Source organism: Physella acuta, unplaced genomic scaffold (genome assembly GCF_028476545.2).
Source record: "Physella acuta isolate Inbredline_101_S28 unplaced genomic scaffold, ASM2847654v3 ptg000866l, whole genome shotgun sequence".
NCBI classification, from domain to species: Eukaryota; Metazoa; Mollusca; class Gastropoda; family Physidae; genus Physella; species Physella acuta.
In genome coordinates, this window is record NW_026732383.1 from 2,501 (window position 1) to 20,466 (window position 17,966).

The window sequence follows — 17,966 nt, forward strand, 5'->3', positions numbered from 1 at the left end:
TCCTCGTGTGACGGTGTGTTCATCGGTGTGTTCCTCGTGTGTTGGTGTGTACAGTCCCACGGTAGGAAGTAACTGCACGAACCAGGAACTTAATGGATATGGAGAGCCAGAATTTGAACACTGTCAAAAAGGATGAAACGTCTAGATGAAACATTTATACATAGCCTACATATACATATTCATGTACATAAATAAATAAATAGATAATTAAATAAATAAATAAATAAATAAATATATATATATATATATATATATATATATATATATATATATATATATATATATATATATATATATATATATATATATATTTATATATATCTATAAATGTGATGTCATATTGTAGACGAAACTATTTATTTAATTATGTTTGCAGCGTTGGGTATCGTCTCGGATGTAAAAATGCATAAGCGAATCGCATCAACACATTAATAAACGCTCTTGCTTTTCTCTGAAACCAAACAACTGAACCATAATGAATACACTTTATCGCTCAGTCTATTTCGATTGCGAAAAACAACTTTGTTTTGCTTTGTATACCAAACGACAATAACACTAATAAATGATATAAATGGATCTTGTCCAGATTAGCCCAGCCAAAAAAGTTAACCCCCGCCACCACAAAAAAAAAAATTAAATTTTATTGAAGAGGGGGACATTGGGGGACATCTCATTAATAATTGGCAATAAAAAGATCTGTATTTTGGTAACTTTAGCCTTAACCCTTAGGGGTCATCCATAAATGACGTCACGCTTTTTTTGACGATTTTTACCTCCCCCCCCCCTCCCCTCTGTCACACGTCGTCACAAAAAGCCAGACCCCCCCCCCCCTCCTAAAATGACGGTAAACCTCAACCTACAACCCCCCTCAAAATTGCAGTTGAATTTTTTTAAAACATCGATATTTTTCCAAAATCTTGTCTAAACTATTACAATTTATTAAAACAGATATCTAAAACGCGAAATAACGTCTAAAATTCGTTTTCTAACATTGCTTTTTATAATGCAAAAATGTGACGTCGCAACATCTGAAACCCCCCCCCCCCTCCCCCTCATCACACATCGTCTCAAAATTACGGACCCCCTCCCTCCCCCTACGTGTGACGTCATTTATGGATGACCCCTTAAGCCAACCCTAACTCTAACAAAACCTCAACCGGAACCCTATTGGCGGATAAGTTGTTTTTATAGCGTTCGTTAAAATTTAAAAATTTCTAGACATCAGAAATAAATTAGATCTAATCATCTAGATCTAGGTCACAAGGGGCGGGTCTTAACTTTTCGCCCGTGCACTTTTTGCATTTGTGATGAGGCTTATCTGGACAAGACCCATTCTTAGTTAGCCTACATAAATTCCTATTAACACCTAATACACTGATAACAAAAGTAAACACGTAGCAAAATTAGGCTAAATTATTTAGTTTTAGATTTTAATAAGGATACTTAAAATACAAAATTCATTATGAGGAAACATTTACACTGTATGCTATTGCAAGAATTCAGTGTAGAAATACAAACCTTTAGGACATTATAATCCCTTTACATACTTTATATATATATGGTATCTGAAGGCCTATATAACTCAAATTAACAACAAACACGTTTTTGTTGTAGGCCCCATATCAGGAAATAGTATGTGTTTATAAGTTAAACTTTGCTTCATATTTTTAGGAGCACATAAGATGCGGCTTTGAAAAACGAGTGCTAAAAAGTGCAAACCTAAATATAAATACAGGTTCAACGTTGCTTTTAACAATATTATTCAGTGCTTATTGCACACAAACATGAATATTCACTATCACGTAAACAGAAAAAAAGCCTATACTGTATTGAAATGTGTTTTAAAAGTCAAAAGCATAATTCAGTGTTTCTTTCATGCAGTTCCTGTGGAAACTGCCCCCCCCCTCCTCAAGCATGTCCATGTCCATCATCCCCCCCCCCCCCCCCCGAAGAAAATAAATATTTATATACATGAGAAAACATAGCCAATACTTTTAAAGTTTCCACAGCCCAATTTTGAGCGAAGGCTTTACATTTTTATTTAGAAAAAAAATATGTCATCATAATACGTCTTTCGATATGACCCACTGAATAAGATACTTAATACATACTGAATCAGTTAATAATCGACCTAATTATGATAAAATTACAATTTAAGTAGGCTAAAACTAACTGATGATTCATAAATATAGCCTAAATGAAAACTGTATGCCTACGTTTAAAATTTTATTGTAAACACTTAGTAGACTGTGTGATAATTTAATTTAAATCTAGAATCTATATGACGTTATTTTCTAAAATAAGTCTACAATGCGCAAAAAAAAAAAATAACTAGATCTAACCGAAATCTAAATTTTTACTTTCTCGTATATACGAAGTATAGAGAAAGTCTTGTAATCGTGCAAAAAAAAAAAAATCGAGATTTTTGCAAATCTCGACGTTTTACATCTCACTGATACGGAAAAACATAATTTTGCAATCTTGTCCGTATGTCTGTGTGTCTGTGTGTGTGTCTGTGTGTGTGTGTGTCCGTGTGTAAACACGATAACTTGAGTACCGTTACAGCTAGGTTGATGAAATTTCATATACAAGTATTTTATCAAAATCGTAGATCCGTATCAACTTTTGAGCGATTTCGGATAACCGGAAGTGGTACTTTTTCTACTTTGAATTTTTCAAAAGCCTATAACTTGAGTACTATTTCAGATAGATAAATGAAATTTGATATGTAAGTAAAAGATCTAATTCTCTACCTTCTGTCAAATTTTGAGAATTTTTCGTTGACTGGAAGTACTTATTTACGCTACTTCCGATTTCTCAAAAAACTAATGTAAATTTTAAAAGTACTAATAATATTGCGCACTATTATGCGCTTTTTTATTCGCGTTCACTTGGTGTGCAATTAATTTGTCTACGAGATTTTATTCTATTTTTAAAACTTTAAGTATTTAAAATGGATTAAAAATCATGTCTATAGCCCGAGTTCCCATCCCCTGTTATTTTATATAAGAATATTCGAGAAAGTTTAGGGGAGATCACTCCCGGTTTATTTTTTATGGCAACTGACCCAGTTGCCTAATTATTTTAGTCCAAAATTGGATGCGTCGTGACATGAATGAAAATACTACTGAAGGCCTATTTCTAAGTTCCGGAACTCATGAGATACAAAATGGCGTACATACCAGCTACATGGGACATGTACGATCTGATACAAGGAGTCTTGCAGGTCTTTTATTACTGTTATTTAATCTTAAATATTTTGAAATAACTGTTTTTAGCGATTACTAGATCTAGTTATTTTTAGATCTATATAGATTTAGGCCTTTGAAGTTCGGATTTATCTTAAAATAACTAGCCTAATGTGGCCGCAACAATCATTCAATCAACAAATGAGAAAAAGAGGGGGGGGGGGGGGGGGGGGAGTTTCTTCTCAATGCAATCTATCATTCACCAATGAATCAGCAAGACGACTCATTCATTCATTAAATCACACTAATGAATGTAGATCTAGATTTAGATCTAAATCTATAGAAATTTACCTAAAACTGATTTATGAGAATGATCACTCATCATCACTGATTAATGATTATGTTATGTAATAATATCCAGTGTAACTTTTTCTTTTGGATTTGATTAGTCAACAATCAACAAGTGGTAGAATATAGATCTAGATTCTTGATCTAAACTAGATTCTAGTCTAGATCTAGATTTCTAGATCTAGAATGAAAGAATGATAGAATTAGAGTCTATTCTAAATCTACCAACTAGGCCTTAATTCTAGCCAGATGTAAATCTAGATTCTAGTCTAGTTTAGATCTCTTAACTTCGAGGTTAAGGCTGTGCTAGTTTCTGCTGTACTAGAAATAATTATTTAAATTATAACTAGATTTCTAGATGATAAATGTCAGATGAAGAAGTAGCTAGACTTTAGACAAAGAAAAATGCAAGAGTAAGTCCTAACACCACCGACTGTGGACTACTGTGGAGTGATAAATTTAAAATTATAAAAAGCTAGTTGGCTTTGCTTAATTTTAATAGTAATTCACTGATAGAGAAACTATTTTTTTTCTCTTCTGGCTACATGTTGTATAGATTTAGAAAACTAGATCTAGTCGGCTAAACTGAGTTGATGAGCTGATCTCAATTCTATTTCTTCATCTTGCACCAACATTATAATAGCCAGGACAGAAATTAATATGACACCATTTCTATATTTTTATATTAAAAAGTACTAGCCTATGGTTTTTTAATTAACATTTTTTAAAATATTTCTGCTCCAGATCAGTTAAATAATGAATCTGATGTAACTCTTGTCCATTATCTTTTCAGGCTCCTTGGTATCATATCGTATTTGAGGTTGCCCTAATAGTACTGATCTTTAAAATTTACGTATCTCAAAGCTTTTCTCCAGACAAGACAGTTCTGACAGATAAGGTGAGTGGCAGTTGATGTCTACGCTTTTGCACTTAGGCTATGTAGATTTTTTAAAACTTTTCACACCACATATAATACCATGAATTTAAATGATAATCCCTCATAACTGATACAAAATGTAAGCTGGCTCAAAAATCTTAAGCATTATGTGGTTCTTTGTCACTTTGTGGTTGGAGCTCAGGCCAATAGTCTAGCTCTTTTTGTTTCTTATTCTACCATAATCACAACTGAAGTGTGAATAATTATGTTGAACCAGTCACTTTTTTAAATTGAAACTTTGAAAAAAAATCTTTGTGATGTTTAGCTTCCATTTTTCTCTATGTATATAGAAACCACTAGCTTTGGCAGTAGCCTAGTATAATTATTTGTGTAGACAAGTACTTATTTTAACAGTTTTATTAATTTCAAGACCTTTTTATTTAATTATGCAAACAAGTCATTTTAAAATTATTTATGAAGTTTAATAATAAATGATCACGCAGCTGTTTAATACTTGTTGATTTGCATATTACACGATGAATATAAAAAAAAAAATTTTGTTCAATTTTATTCTTCTCAATCTTTGTTTTATAACATGGGTTCTGATCTTTTCATTTTAGGAGAAGGACATGCTAGTTGAAGAATGGGAACCTGAGCCACTAGCCCCACAAGTACCAGATGATCATCCACTGATCAAGTCTATGGAGAAATTTTGCATTGAAGGGTAAATTGCTAAGTAATTGGGTCAGCATATATAAACTGATTAAATAATTATCACTTCTTTTAGTTTATAAGCATTATATCACTTATCAGTAAAACTGTTGTAACAATTGAATTGTGTGTCAGGGTATTCTGTTTTTTTTTTTGTTTTTTGACAAATCTGCAGAAATTCAGTTTGCAATTCTTTAGTTGTCTGAATCTTAATAGATTGTAATTAGTAAAGATGATATGTAATAAGTTTTTTTTTGTTTGTTTTACTCATAACAAATTATGCCAATTTTTTAAATTTCTAGACAAAATGGGAAGTACATTAAAGTCAATGGTAAATCTTGCATCAACATGGCCACCTTCAACTTCCTTGGTATGGTTGGGAGGAAGGAGATCAGTGTAAGTCACCTCCCCTGTTGTTGAGTAGTTGCCTGCCCTTGCTACAGCACACCATATTTCTGTTAATGTCTAACATGTAAATTGATGTTTTGTGATGTATTTGTTTGATCTGCAGGAGAGAGCAGTTAAAGCTTTGAGAGTTTATGGTGTTGGATCATGTGGGCCTAGGGGGTTTTATGGAACTATGGGTAAGTTTTATCTTCTTCAAGTAAAGATCCCTCTTTAGACCTAACGATCCATTGAATAGATGAAGTAGAGTCAGGTGACTCAAACCCTCTCGCACGAACCTAAGCGTAACACTTTCCCTAACCTGAGTAAGGTACCCATCAGAGCTGGATGGACTCAAGGACGTTCCACTGACTTGAACCTGAATTTGAACTTGTGACTTTTAGGTTAGCAGTCTAGCGCTCTACTGCTAGGCCACACTGTCCAATGTCTTTTTCAAGGCTAGTAACAATAAACTACCTTTTCAGACCTGATGCTGTAGGTTGCAGAAGTATTGAAGTTCATCTGTTCCTGCCCCTCCCTCTCCATGCATACAAATGCATTGTCTGGTTAGCCGTCTTTACTTTCCCTGGCTTAAGGACATGGGCGGGTGCACTTTTCGTCATAAATCCACTAAATCATCGATTTCCCACTTTTACTTGATCTATACAGAATAACCGTCGTTGAATCTAAAAATGACATTGTTATGACCCTAAAAACAGTATTTATTTATGAAAAACCGGGTTCAATGTAGTGTGTACAGGGTCTTTTGTTTAATTTTTTGGTAAAAATAGCAAGTTTTCGACCTTGAAAAGTACTATTAGGCTTCGCGGAAACCTAATGTGTTTCATATCAATGGAAAGGCCGTGACCTCCTTTCTTTATTTGTTCTAAAATTAAGTGACCAATCAAAATACCTATTTTAATGTGATTATTTTTCTACGTCATAAAGTTGTTTATTTTACTCAGTCGGGTTTTTCCGGTATGCAAATTTTTTACCTCAATTTTTTCATTGGCATACAACTGCGGAAGCTAGTTAGCGATTGGTCGTTTCGCTTCGGAAGTAAACATTCCCTTAGTTTCAGCGCGTTGCTAAGTTTGATCTAGTTTTGTTTCTCTAAGCGTCTGTGAAATACTTACATTATTTTAATATAGAATTATTTCAATTAAATATACTATTAACAGTTTAGACTAGTTTGTGTGAATTATCATAAGCAGAGAGACGATTTAATTTGTTTCTCTTTCGATAATGGGTAGAACAAAACACTCGCTAAAAATAGATACACACATCTAACTAATTTACTAAAGCTAGAGCACGTCCGAATGCAACTGATTGCAGCTACCTCTACTCAATCTAGCACTATTCAGACAAGCACTGGTGCAGATGTAATATGCACATTTACTAAGAAACTGCGGCAATGTAAGACAGTTTTTACAGACAGAAGAAAGCACTGTTACATCTAGTACTGGTAGTGCTAATTGTAAACCACAGCCATGCAGAATTATTGTCCACTGTGATTTGCTTCTTGATGCTATCAATATATTTCCTCGCCCACTGTGATATAGTGGCTACTATTGATGAAAAAAGTGTAAAGTGTTTGCTTCAAGCATGGTGTGGCAGTAATAAAAATGTTGTAAACCGTAAGTATACAACTGCAAAAGAATCCAGAACAAGGACTTTCACAATAAACAAAGACATCGTCTTATCATAATTGGCTTTAGACATGAGACCATGCAAAATATACTGCTGTTTCTGCGATAGCATAATTCAATTTTGGGCCCAGGCATGCTATGGCATTGCTGTCAAAAGAAGGAAACCATAGTCGAAGACCCAGTGAAGGACGCCAAAAAAGACGCCATGACAACAGCTTTACTACAGCTCTAGGTAAAACAAACAGCGCCAGAAAAAAAGAAAACTAACAGCTGAACAAGCTCAGAAGGAATATATTCAGCAGCACCATACTTCAGGCTATAAATGTGGTCGATTTTAGTGACATACAGCGATAAATTTTCATTTTTTGCAACTTTTTGTTAGTTTTTTGCGTTTTTCTCAGTTTGATGTTTTTTTGTACAATTGTTGAAATAACTTTGTTAATAATTATCAGAACTGAACTAAATTTGCTCCAGTTACTCTTTATATATATTCAAATAAAACTGATAGAACACTTTTTGGAATTTTTGTAAAAAAAAAATTTTGTTGTTGAAATAGTGAAAAAATTGGACGAAATAATGAAATTTTTACAGTGATGTTTGAAAAAAAAAAGTAAAAAAAAACCTATTTTCTTTTTTGAAAATATAATCTATCAGAAGTCTTAAACACATGTGTCTGCAGACTATATTAAGTTTTCATGAAATTTGAACAAACCATTTTTGAGTTATTTCCATTTAAAAATCGTCAATAAAATCCAATATGGCCGCCGTCACCATGGCAATGGAAGATTTAAAAAATAAAAAAAAATATTTTTATGCTTAACTCTTTGAGTTATAACTATTAGCCAAGTATTACATCTTTTGACTCGGAAATAAGGAAGTTGGTACTCATCACCCGCCCATGCCCTTAAGTCAGGTGCTCAACAGGGCTGGTTAAACACAGGAACATCCTGTAGACAATTTATTTTTTCTGTCCTGGGCTGAGACTTAACAGTCATACATTTGATTTTTGCATCCCAATTTTTTAAATTTAAAAGTTTCCTGTAGTTATAAACAATGTCGTAGTTTAGCCATAGTCTGTTTTACTGATTTTTTAAATTTGTAGATGTACATCTTGAATTGGAAGATGAAATAGCCAAGTTTATGAACACTGAGGAAGCCATTTTGTACTCCTATGGCTTTGCTACTATTGCCAGTGCTATACCTGCCTACTCTAAACGTGGAGACATTATATTTGCGTAAGTGATGATACAGCTTTCTGTGTTTATAGATCATCAATAAAACACAAATTGATAATATATCCATGGTAATAAAATGTAATAAAACCTCATTATGTTTTCACTGTTTTTAACTTTTAATTAATTATGAAAAATAGTATTTATTCTGTAAGTGTAATTAATCTTGGTATTTTCTTTTATGTTTTGGTTATTTTAAATTTCACTGCCCATGAAATATTGTATTTTTATGTCTTGTATTTTTACAGTGACGAGAACGTGAATTTTTCTATCCAGAAAGGACTAGTTGCATCTCGTAGTCACATTAAATGGTTTAGACACAATGACATGGAGCACCTTGAAGCTCTTCTCATAGAACAGGCCAAGGCTGATAAAAAGGTATCTTTTGTTTCTTTTCTTTACAATTTAATTTTTTTAACTAAAGCTGAATGTAAACTTTTGTTTTGTTTGTTTACAGAAAACTCTGTAAAAGTGTATGATATTCATGTGGAACCCTTAAGTTCTCTTTTTTGTTTATTGGCTAAATTTAGGATAATAAAAATTATAAATACAGATATATATATATATTAGGTTTAAACTATCTGGAAGATCAGTACTTTTGTTAATCTTAAAATAGTGTAAACATTTTGAAAATTTGAATACAAGACAAAATTTATTATTTTATTTGCTCATCTTTTGATCTTTGTTTTCATTCACTAGAATCCTAAGAAGGCAAAAGTTACCAGAAGGTTCATTGTAGTTGAAGGCTTGTACATAAACACTGGCAGCATATGCCCCCTGCCTAAATTGGTATGCTGTGTTTCTATTTCTTTTCTTATCAAAACATTTAACCTGTTTAGAAATGTATGTTAGTTAAGTTCCTGTTTCAAACCTGACAGTCCATGGGGTAAGTGAAGTAGAGTTCACCTCTTTCTGTGACCCTGGCATATGAAGGGATAATGTGGAAATGTTATGCCCAGCTGCTGTAACTTTCACTAACATGAGTTAGGTACCCATCAGAGCTGGGTGGACTCAGGCACGTTCTACTGACTTCAGGGCTGCCTACCCCAAAAATTTTTTCCCTGTAACAAGAGCATAGGTTTTCCGTAACTTTCCGTATTTTTACACATTTTTAAATACAATGTAAATAAGACCCATATTATACGATCGTAAACCTCATCAGCGTAATGATGACAGTCGGCGACTCGTGCTACTTTTTATTTTATGGACTAATAATTAGTTTTTAAAAAAACGCCGTTAAATTCAGAATGTAAGGCGACAATGGAAAATTTCAAATAGGAATTGTTCTTGCAATGAGTAGTATGACGTATGATATAGCGCAATATATATATTTTATATAGGCCAACTTTACGGATATCTAAACCAATGTGAACTCATTGACCCCTCGACTGTGTGTGTGTCAGGATTTTTTCTCCCGCGAACAAGAAACCGTAAGCGGCCGACGGGTGACGATGTTTAGAATTAGCATATTTCTTGAATATTTTTTTTTTAAATCTACATTTTATCAATGTAATATCTAGAAGAAAAGAACAATTTTAAAAATATGATCCGTAATTGATCTAGGTGAGCCTAGATCTCGTTGTTTAGTAATATCTTGTCTTCTCGCACACAGTGTTTCTTCCAGACTTTTTTCTCCGGGGGGGCACTTGAAATTTTCGGGGGGGCGGTAGACTTTCTTCGGGGGGGCGGACACTGTTAAAAGTATATATTTTCTATATAAATTATATAAATTTCATTTCGTTCGGGGGGGCGGTAAAAATTTTCGGGGGGGCTTTGCCCCCCCCCGAAGAGATGCCTGGAAGAAACTCTGCTCGCACATCTCAAACAAAATGCCTCGATATCTCGCTATTTAGGCATTTAGCCGTATTAGTAGTAATACCGCCTCAGCAAATATGTCTTGCCAGACTGCGCGACCAGACTTTCAATGATTTAGGCCACGCCCTTTTTTTTCTCTACGTACAACACCGGCTCATGAGGTATTACACAGACCACTCGCGGGGTCAATAGTTCACAATATAAACACGACTGCTGCCAGCCATGACATGAGCGGGAAGGGGGAGGGGGGATTGTTACGGAAGAGGCTGAGAACCTTAGAACCGGATAACACACTGAAATACTGAAATATAACTAGCTAAATTAAAATATAAAACTCAGACCGGGAACATAAAGTTAAGTTACCATCAGAATTTTTTTTTTTACTCTACTGAAATCAAAACCGTAATTTTGCAGCATAATCGTAATTCCGTAACCTGGGTGTCAAAATCGTAAAGTTACGGGCAAAACCGTACAAGTAGGCAGCCCTGTGACTTCAACCCGGATTCGAACTAGAAACGTTTTGGTTAGCAGTCTCAGTCATTATTTCCTTATACTTTGTAAAAATCCAAGATTGCTGAAAGGGTATTTAATTTTTAATTTATACATTGTAACTTACATACTTTGTTCTTTATTTCGAATCGTTTTAGCCATTATCAAAAAAATAAAGTTTATTTTTTTCTCTGCAGGTTGAGCTCAAGTGGAAATACAAAGTCCGTATTTTTCTGGATGAGTGCTTGTCCTTTGGTGTGATGGGGGACACAGGCAGGGGAGTCACAGAGCACTATGGTATTAATCCTGATCAACTTGACTTGATATCTGGATCACTTGAGAACTCCATGGCCTCTGTGGGTGGATTCTGTGCTGGCAAAAAGTTTATCATTGACCACCAGGTAATAACCACAGGTGGAATGTATGATCTTGCAGGTTGTGTTTGTATATATTCTGCTACATCAAACGTCTGACATCTTAATCATGCACTGGTTCCCTTTCAAATATGAAATGAAAGTTTTTATAACCTCATCATATGAAGATACATAATATGCTAATCAGTCTGTATTAATTCTGTATCTTGCTAAGTACTCAGAAAATTTCCTGATCTGGAAATTCATGAAATCTGATGAATAGTCAGGAAATCTTCATAAAACTGCAAATTTTTTCTTTTCCCAAATAGATATTGACTAGGCATAAGCCTAGCCTAATCTAGTCTAGTTCTAGTGGTCAAGTTTTAAGACATACGAAATTAGTCTTGTGGTATTGGCGCAAACTAAAAAAGAAGTCATCTACCACGATTTGAGATGTATTTAACTGTCAATAAGGATTAAAGACCATGCATAAAATTAATGACTTGCGTAATTAATCATCACACTAATTACACCCTTTTTCTATTCCCATCTCACAGAGGTTGTCTGGCTTGGGCTATTGTTTTTCAGCATCTCAGCCTCCCATGTTAGCTGCTGCTGCTATTGAAGCATTGCATATTTTACAAGAACGGCCAAGTAAGGAATACTCACTTATTTATTTTATACAACCTGGGTTACTCACTGTTTAACTGGATTATACTATAGGAAGGTTTATAAGTAGTGCTGAGTTGTTTTTTTTTTTTGTTCTTTTGTTTTTTTTCCTTGAATTGTTTACCTAATAATAATACTAAGAACTCGTGACACTAGAAGTTCCATTTGTGAGATTTTTATTTCAGGACTTTTGGTTGATTTGAGAGAAAACTGTGAGAAGGTTCATGAAAAATTAAGCAAGTAAGTATTCAAATAAGCAAGATATTAAGTTTAAAAAAAAAGTGAACTGCTGTTTTAATCCTGACAATCTATTTTTTTTTCCTTTCTTCAAACTGATGTGTTGTTTTATTTTTGGAACACTAGTCTTTGAAGTGGTCCCAGATCTGTTCCATGCTTGTCCTTTTGCTTTTTCAAATTAATTCTAATTGGAGTTTCTATGGGTTCTGTATCAAAGTATTTTTACAGTATGCATTGCTTACATTTATGTGTTGCTTTATAGTATACATTCTCTGTTGATTAATAGTATATATGCAAGTGTTGATTGATAGTATAAATACAAGTGTTAATTGATAGTATATATGCAAGTGTTTATTGATAGTATATATGCAAGTGTTGATTGATAGTATATATGAAAGTGTTGATTGATAGTATAAATGCAAGTGTTTATTGATAGTATATATGCTAGTGTTGATTGATTGTATAAATGCTAGTGTTGATTGATAGTATACATGCAAGTGTTCATTGATAGTATAAATGCGAGTGTAGATTTTAACAAAAGAGTTACCTTTCAGTATTTCTGCATTTGGTGTGATGGGAGACAAGCGCTCCCCTGTGAAACACATTTACCTGAATGAACCAGCTGATGACAGAGATTTTGATGTGACAACTCTGGAACTGGTGGTTGAACATGTGAGTAGGCTGATCACACTCAGCAACATTAACATTTTAAACCCCACATTTACTGGGATACAGAAGTTTCTTCTTTTGGTTGTAGTTTGTTTTTACAGCAAATTTAAAAAATGTATCCCTCCATGTCTTCAGTCCCTTATGTTGTTTTTTTTTTTTACCACTGTCTTTTTGTTTTCCCCTATAATTACAATGAATTCACCATTAGTCTTCATTTGAATCACATCTCTTGACAGTAGTTTCAATCTTGGCAACACTAGCACCACATACTTTTTCAGTTATAAATCTGATTATTGCATTTATTTAGTGCAGTAGTTTCAGTAGCAGGGAGGATTGTTAATAGAATCCCTTTCACCCCAGCACACCTCTCTAACCTTCCTAGCAACCATGAGATATAAAACTAGTCTCCTGTGTCTGTCAGTCTAATTGTCCTCTTGACTCTACCCCTCTAACTGTTTCTGTCTGTTGATATAAAAAAATATCGTTTGTAATAATTTATAAAACATTTTCCCTAACGTAAATTTGACATAAAAACTTTTTCCCTAACTAAAATTTGACATATAAAACTTTTTCCTCCTCAAGGCCATGAAAGAAGGCGTGGCTTTAACTGTAGCTCGATCTCTGGAACAAGAAGAACATGTCCTCATGCCACCCAGGTAAGTCAAGCCTGGTCCTGCTGTTTAATATGTGCCACTTTGATAATAATATTTTAATATATTCTGTTGAAGACTTACATTTTTAACATGCCAATCTTTAAAAGAATATAAGGCATAATTTTAAATTGATAACAAGAGTACAACTAGACTAGATTAGTACAGTTTAAAATTAGCTTAATTTTAAAATAAAACTTAATTGCATTTCCTATAATAAAAAATAGATAAAACCAACTGAGTTCTTGTCCAGAAATAAATGTCCTATTTATTTTTCATGGTCTGATCACATACCTGAATATAAGCTGTTTTAAACTGTGATAATCCTGTTTTAATTTGTGCCAGTGGTATATTTATTTGGATGGAGCACTTCTATTTACAATGTATATGTTGAGAATAAAAGTATTAATAAAACATCTATGGAAATGAAGCTTTTCTGAAAATGTTTATTAAAACTGTATTTCAGTATTCGACTGACTGTAAATAGTGAACTAACAGAGGCTGAAATTAATAAAGTGGTAAAAGTGATATCAGAAGCTTTTGAAGCGGTGTTGAATAAACAAACAGGAAGGCAAGTTTTCTTTTACTCTTTAATCAATAGACTGAAACTTGTCATGTATTGTTTCCCTCACAAGAAATATTTAAAGCCTAGATAACTGCTTGCTTCATTGCTTTATAAGTGGATAAGACTCCTTGATAATTTGTAAATGAATCATACCGTGTAGTGAAATTAGAACCAGAATATCTGACAATTGATCATTAAAAACCTTTTTTTTTTATTTAAAAAATTGACAAATTGGGTTATTCGTCCCTGATAAAATAATTACCAGTAGGTAGTCTGAGCAGCTCTCTTACTGCAGTACATTCCATTTTTAGTAATTCTATTTTAATTTGTTACATGAGCCTCATTGCTGTGAGAAATTCACTGGTCTTTGATGGGTTATGATAGCTGTCTTTAAAATATAGGTTGTTATATAGTAAAAGGTTTAATTACAATAAAATATTACTTAAAATTGAATTACATATCTTTATATGCTTCATTTTTAAAAAATCAATATATTTTTTTTTTACCAATGTATGCTTTGAGGGTAGATTGATTGATGCTGGTAAGGTTAGAGAGTGAGTAAAGGTTGCAACTGGTTTTTATTTGAGTGTTACAATTTCAGAATAATATACTATATAGTCAATACAAAGCTAGATAGTATGCCTAGTACTAGTATTTGTTTGAAACAAGATTTAACAAGTTGATTTATAATGTATCTAATCAGAATATTTAAATGGTTTAAAAGCTCCACACTTATTACAAGTTAATTGTTTTCAATTTGTTAATTAACATTTCATTAATTTTAATAACCTAGCTGTTTTTATTGTTTTAAATTTTTTAATTGAGATTTTGTGAATTTTAATAACCTCAGTGTTTTTATTAATTGTTTTACATTTTTTAATTGAGATTTCATGAATTTTAATAACCTCAGTGTTTTTATTAATTGTTTTACATTTTTTAATTGAGATTTCATGAATTTTAATAACCTCAGTGTTTTTATTAATTGTTTTACATCTTAAAATTAAGTTTTCGTGAATTTTAATAACCTCCATTTTTTTGTTATATTTCCAGCTCCACCATGTCCAGCCCAATGGATTCTGTAAAGCAGGAAGATGAAATGATAGCATCCAGATAAATTATTTCATGCAATGCATAATTTTGCCTTAAAATCAAAGCCCATCGTTTCACTTGCTCATATCCTTATCCCCGACCATTCATTTAACATTATTGCACTCTTGAATTACTTTACAAATACTTTACATTGATAACACATTACATGATAACTATTAATTTTAAAAATGTATTGTCTGGTTTGTCAAACAAAATCTCTGCCACTGTTTACTGTCTTATAAAACCAGTGTGATGGTTTTGATACACAAGACATTCCTTTATTTCAGGCTGTATATATTTTTCTTGTGATGCTGTTTAAATATCCTTCTAAATATCAGGTTTTGTAAACTTTGTCACATAAGAGTTCTGAACTTAAAATCTTAAATTCCTTTGTTTTTGTCCTATTGCAATAACTCTTTGACCGAGAATCGTACTCCTTAAAGGATCTGCTGAGATTTTAATGGGTTTTTATTTACTTGAGATTACTCATCACTGAATCAAATATTAAATAATTGAATATAAACTTTATTTGCAATTTTTTAAATAAATTATTTCCTGTCCTCACAGATATTTAGATTATGAAAGTTGTGATTAATTTATTACTTCAATCAAAACTCACTTTTAAAAAAATTCTTATTTGGATAACATTATCTGCATCTCTTGCCCCGTAGTAAAAGTTAAATACTTATTTTCTACACACAGCTCACTCAATCCACAATACCAGCTGACTTTTTTTTTTACAAAAAAGAGCTTTAGTAGTAAAATGTAATTTATATTATTTAATTCAACTCAAAAAGTTCACAAACTCATGATAGTTTGTTGTTTCCCCCCCCCCCCCCCCAAGCCAAGGCTGATGGTTAGGTTATAATTTTGGTTTAATCTTTACCCATTTGTCAATGTTTAGAGAAACCTTTGGTTTAGAATGAGGTTAGGAAATGAAATAGCTTTACATCATTGGTACATTTTAAAATAATTTTATGGTGCCTCGTTAGTGATGTAAAACTTGACCTGTGTTTAAAAGTTCTTATACTGTGTGATCTACACCTGCATACAACTAATTTTGCTAACAATAAAAAGTATTCTATCAACATCCAGGTGAAATTGTACTTTGGTGCTGAACTTTGTCATTTATCCTAATTGCACTTTTTATTTTTAGTTTTGTAGCACTACTAACCAACGCACATTTGAAACTGTGATGATAAACAGCAGCTAAATGATAATTTACAATCAGATTTAACAAGTTTTTTTGGTGTTATTTACATGTTTGAAAACTGACCTTTACCAAGCGACAATACGAAGAATTTTATTTTTGTAATATTTATTTAATGACATGGTTTTTTTTTCTCTCTTAAGCTTTAGTCTGCTGTTAAATATGTTTGGTAAAATATGACATTTTAACTTTATAACTGCACAGCTTTAAAGTATTTATCTTCAAATCAGTTGATTGCCAAGATATTAATCACCTCTCTATTAAGTTGTATAAATATATAATTTTTTTTTTGCACCCTTTCTCTTGAAATTTTCTATTTATTTTATACAAATAATTTATAAAGTAGGTTTTTGATACTTTTTTCACCAATAATTTTAAAATGTTGACCAACCTACCCTCACAGCTTAATAGTAGTCTTGTGTCCCTCATGTTGTCCATCTGTTTGTCAGTTGGTAAGTGGCCGGCATGACAGGTGCTGGGTTGGCTATGATGCTGTGTCTCCTGAATGTTTATGTTGGTGATGTAAGGCACTTTTTGCCATAATCCTGTCAATACAGAGTGTGGTGTATGTACTGTTACCCCTGCATCCAACATTTGTGGAGTAGGGTCTATAACTCCAACATTGGGGGTGTAGGGTCTATAACTCCAACATTGGGGGTGTAGGGTCTATAACTCCAACGTTGGGGGCCATGACTCAAACATTGGGGGTGTAGGGTCTATAACTCCAACATTGGGGGTGTAGGGTCTATAACTCCAACATTGGGGGTGTAGGGTCTATAACTCCAACATTGGGGGTGTAGGGTCTATAACTCCAACATTGGGGGTGTAGGGTCTATAACTCCAACATTGGGGGTGTAGGGGGGCCATGACTCCAACATAACAATTTGTGATGTAGGGGCTATAACTCTATCACAAACGTGTCTTGTAGGGGTCACAACTCTAAACATTGTGTATTGGCACTACCTTGCAGGAAAGTCCAGATAGCATCTTGCAGAGCCATTCCACACCTTGAGTCACTGTGTGTACAGTGTACAGGCCATTTATCCAGCTCATGAACTGAAATGTACATTTTAATTTGCCAAAACCTACATTAATTAGATCTATCTTTCTTCACAACCCCAAGAATATTTTTTTATTGTTTATAAGAATATAAATGGAATTTTAACCCCTGATTGTCTTGATTATATAAAAATGTATACATTTTGAAATAACTTTTCAAATTGCTTTTGTAGTTGAGGAAATTTTTAGTGTGAGTGTCTTAAACTTATACAGGAATTGTCGTGTGAGATCTTCAATTAGAAATAAAGTGTTTGTTTATAGGATTTGAGTTTCATTTTTTTTATATGTTTGTTTTTTGAATCAGAATAACATAAAAATAATATTTAAGTCTTGTCATCTTTATAAATAGTTTCTACACATTCAAGAATAATAATTTTATAATAAATATTATGTGTATTATTGATTGGATAAGAGCAGGAACTAAGATATTTTTGTTTGTGATGTCTGCACATCAAATAGTTGCCAGATCAAGTGGAAGATTTTCTGATCTAACATTGGCAGCAGGCTATTTTTAAACATGTCATGTGATACAGTCACACGTGTTGACATCTGATATACATAAAAAAATAGTGGTGCTGCTTATAGCCAGGTTAAGTGTATATATATATATATATATATATATATATATATATATATATATATATATATATATATATATATATATATATATATACATTATATATATGTATATATATATATTATAAATGTATATAAATATATATTTATATTTGTAAATAAATATACATATATATACAAACACATACATATATAT

At 32.8% G+C, this 17,966-nt stretch overlaps 1 protein-coding gene across 1 annotated transcript; it reads left to right on the top strand.

The window, feature by feature from the left end:
- The first annotated feature begins 3,100 nt into the window (after positions 1–3,100).
- On the top strand, positions 3,101–15,664 carry LOC131952335 (serine palmitoyltransferase 1). Its single transcript, XM_059314950.1, has 15 exons — positions 3,101–3,226; positions 4,330–4,434; positions 5,034–5,137; positions 5,427–5,520; positions 5,636–5,708; positions 8,260–8,392; positions 8,638–8,767; positions 9,089–9,178; positions 10,891–11,094; positions 11,604–11,700; positions 11,901–11,955; positions 12,507–12,624; positions 13,204–13,277; positions 13,738–13,842; positions 14,887–15,664. Exons 1-15 carry the CDS (start codon positions 3,158–3,160, stop codon positions 14,948–14,950), a joined length of 1,515 nt encoding a protein of 504 aa, XP_059170933.1. The 5' UTR covers positions 3,101–3,157; the 3' UTR covers positions 14,951–15,664.
- The last annotated feature ends 2,302 nt before the right edge of the window (positions 15,665–17,966 follow it).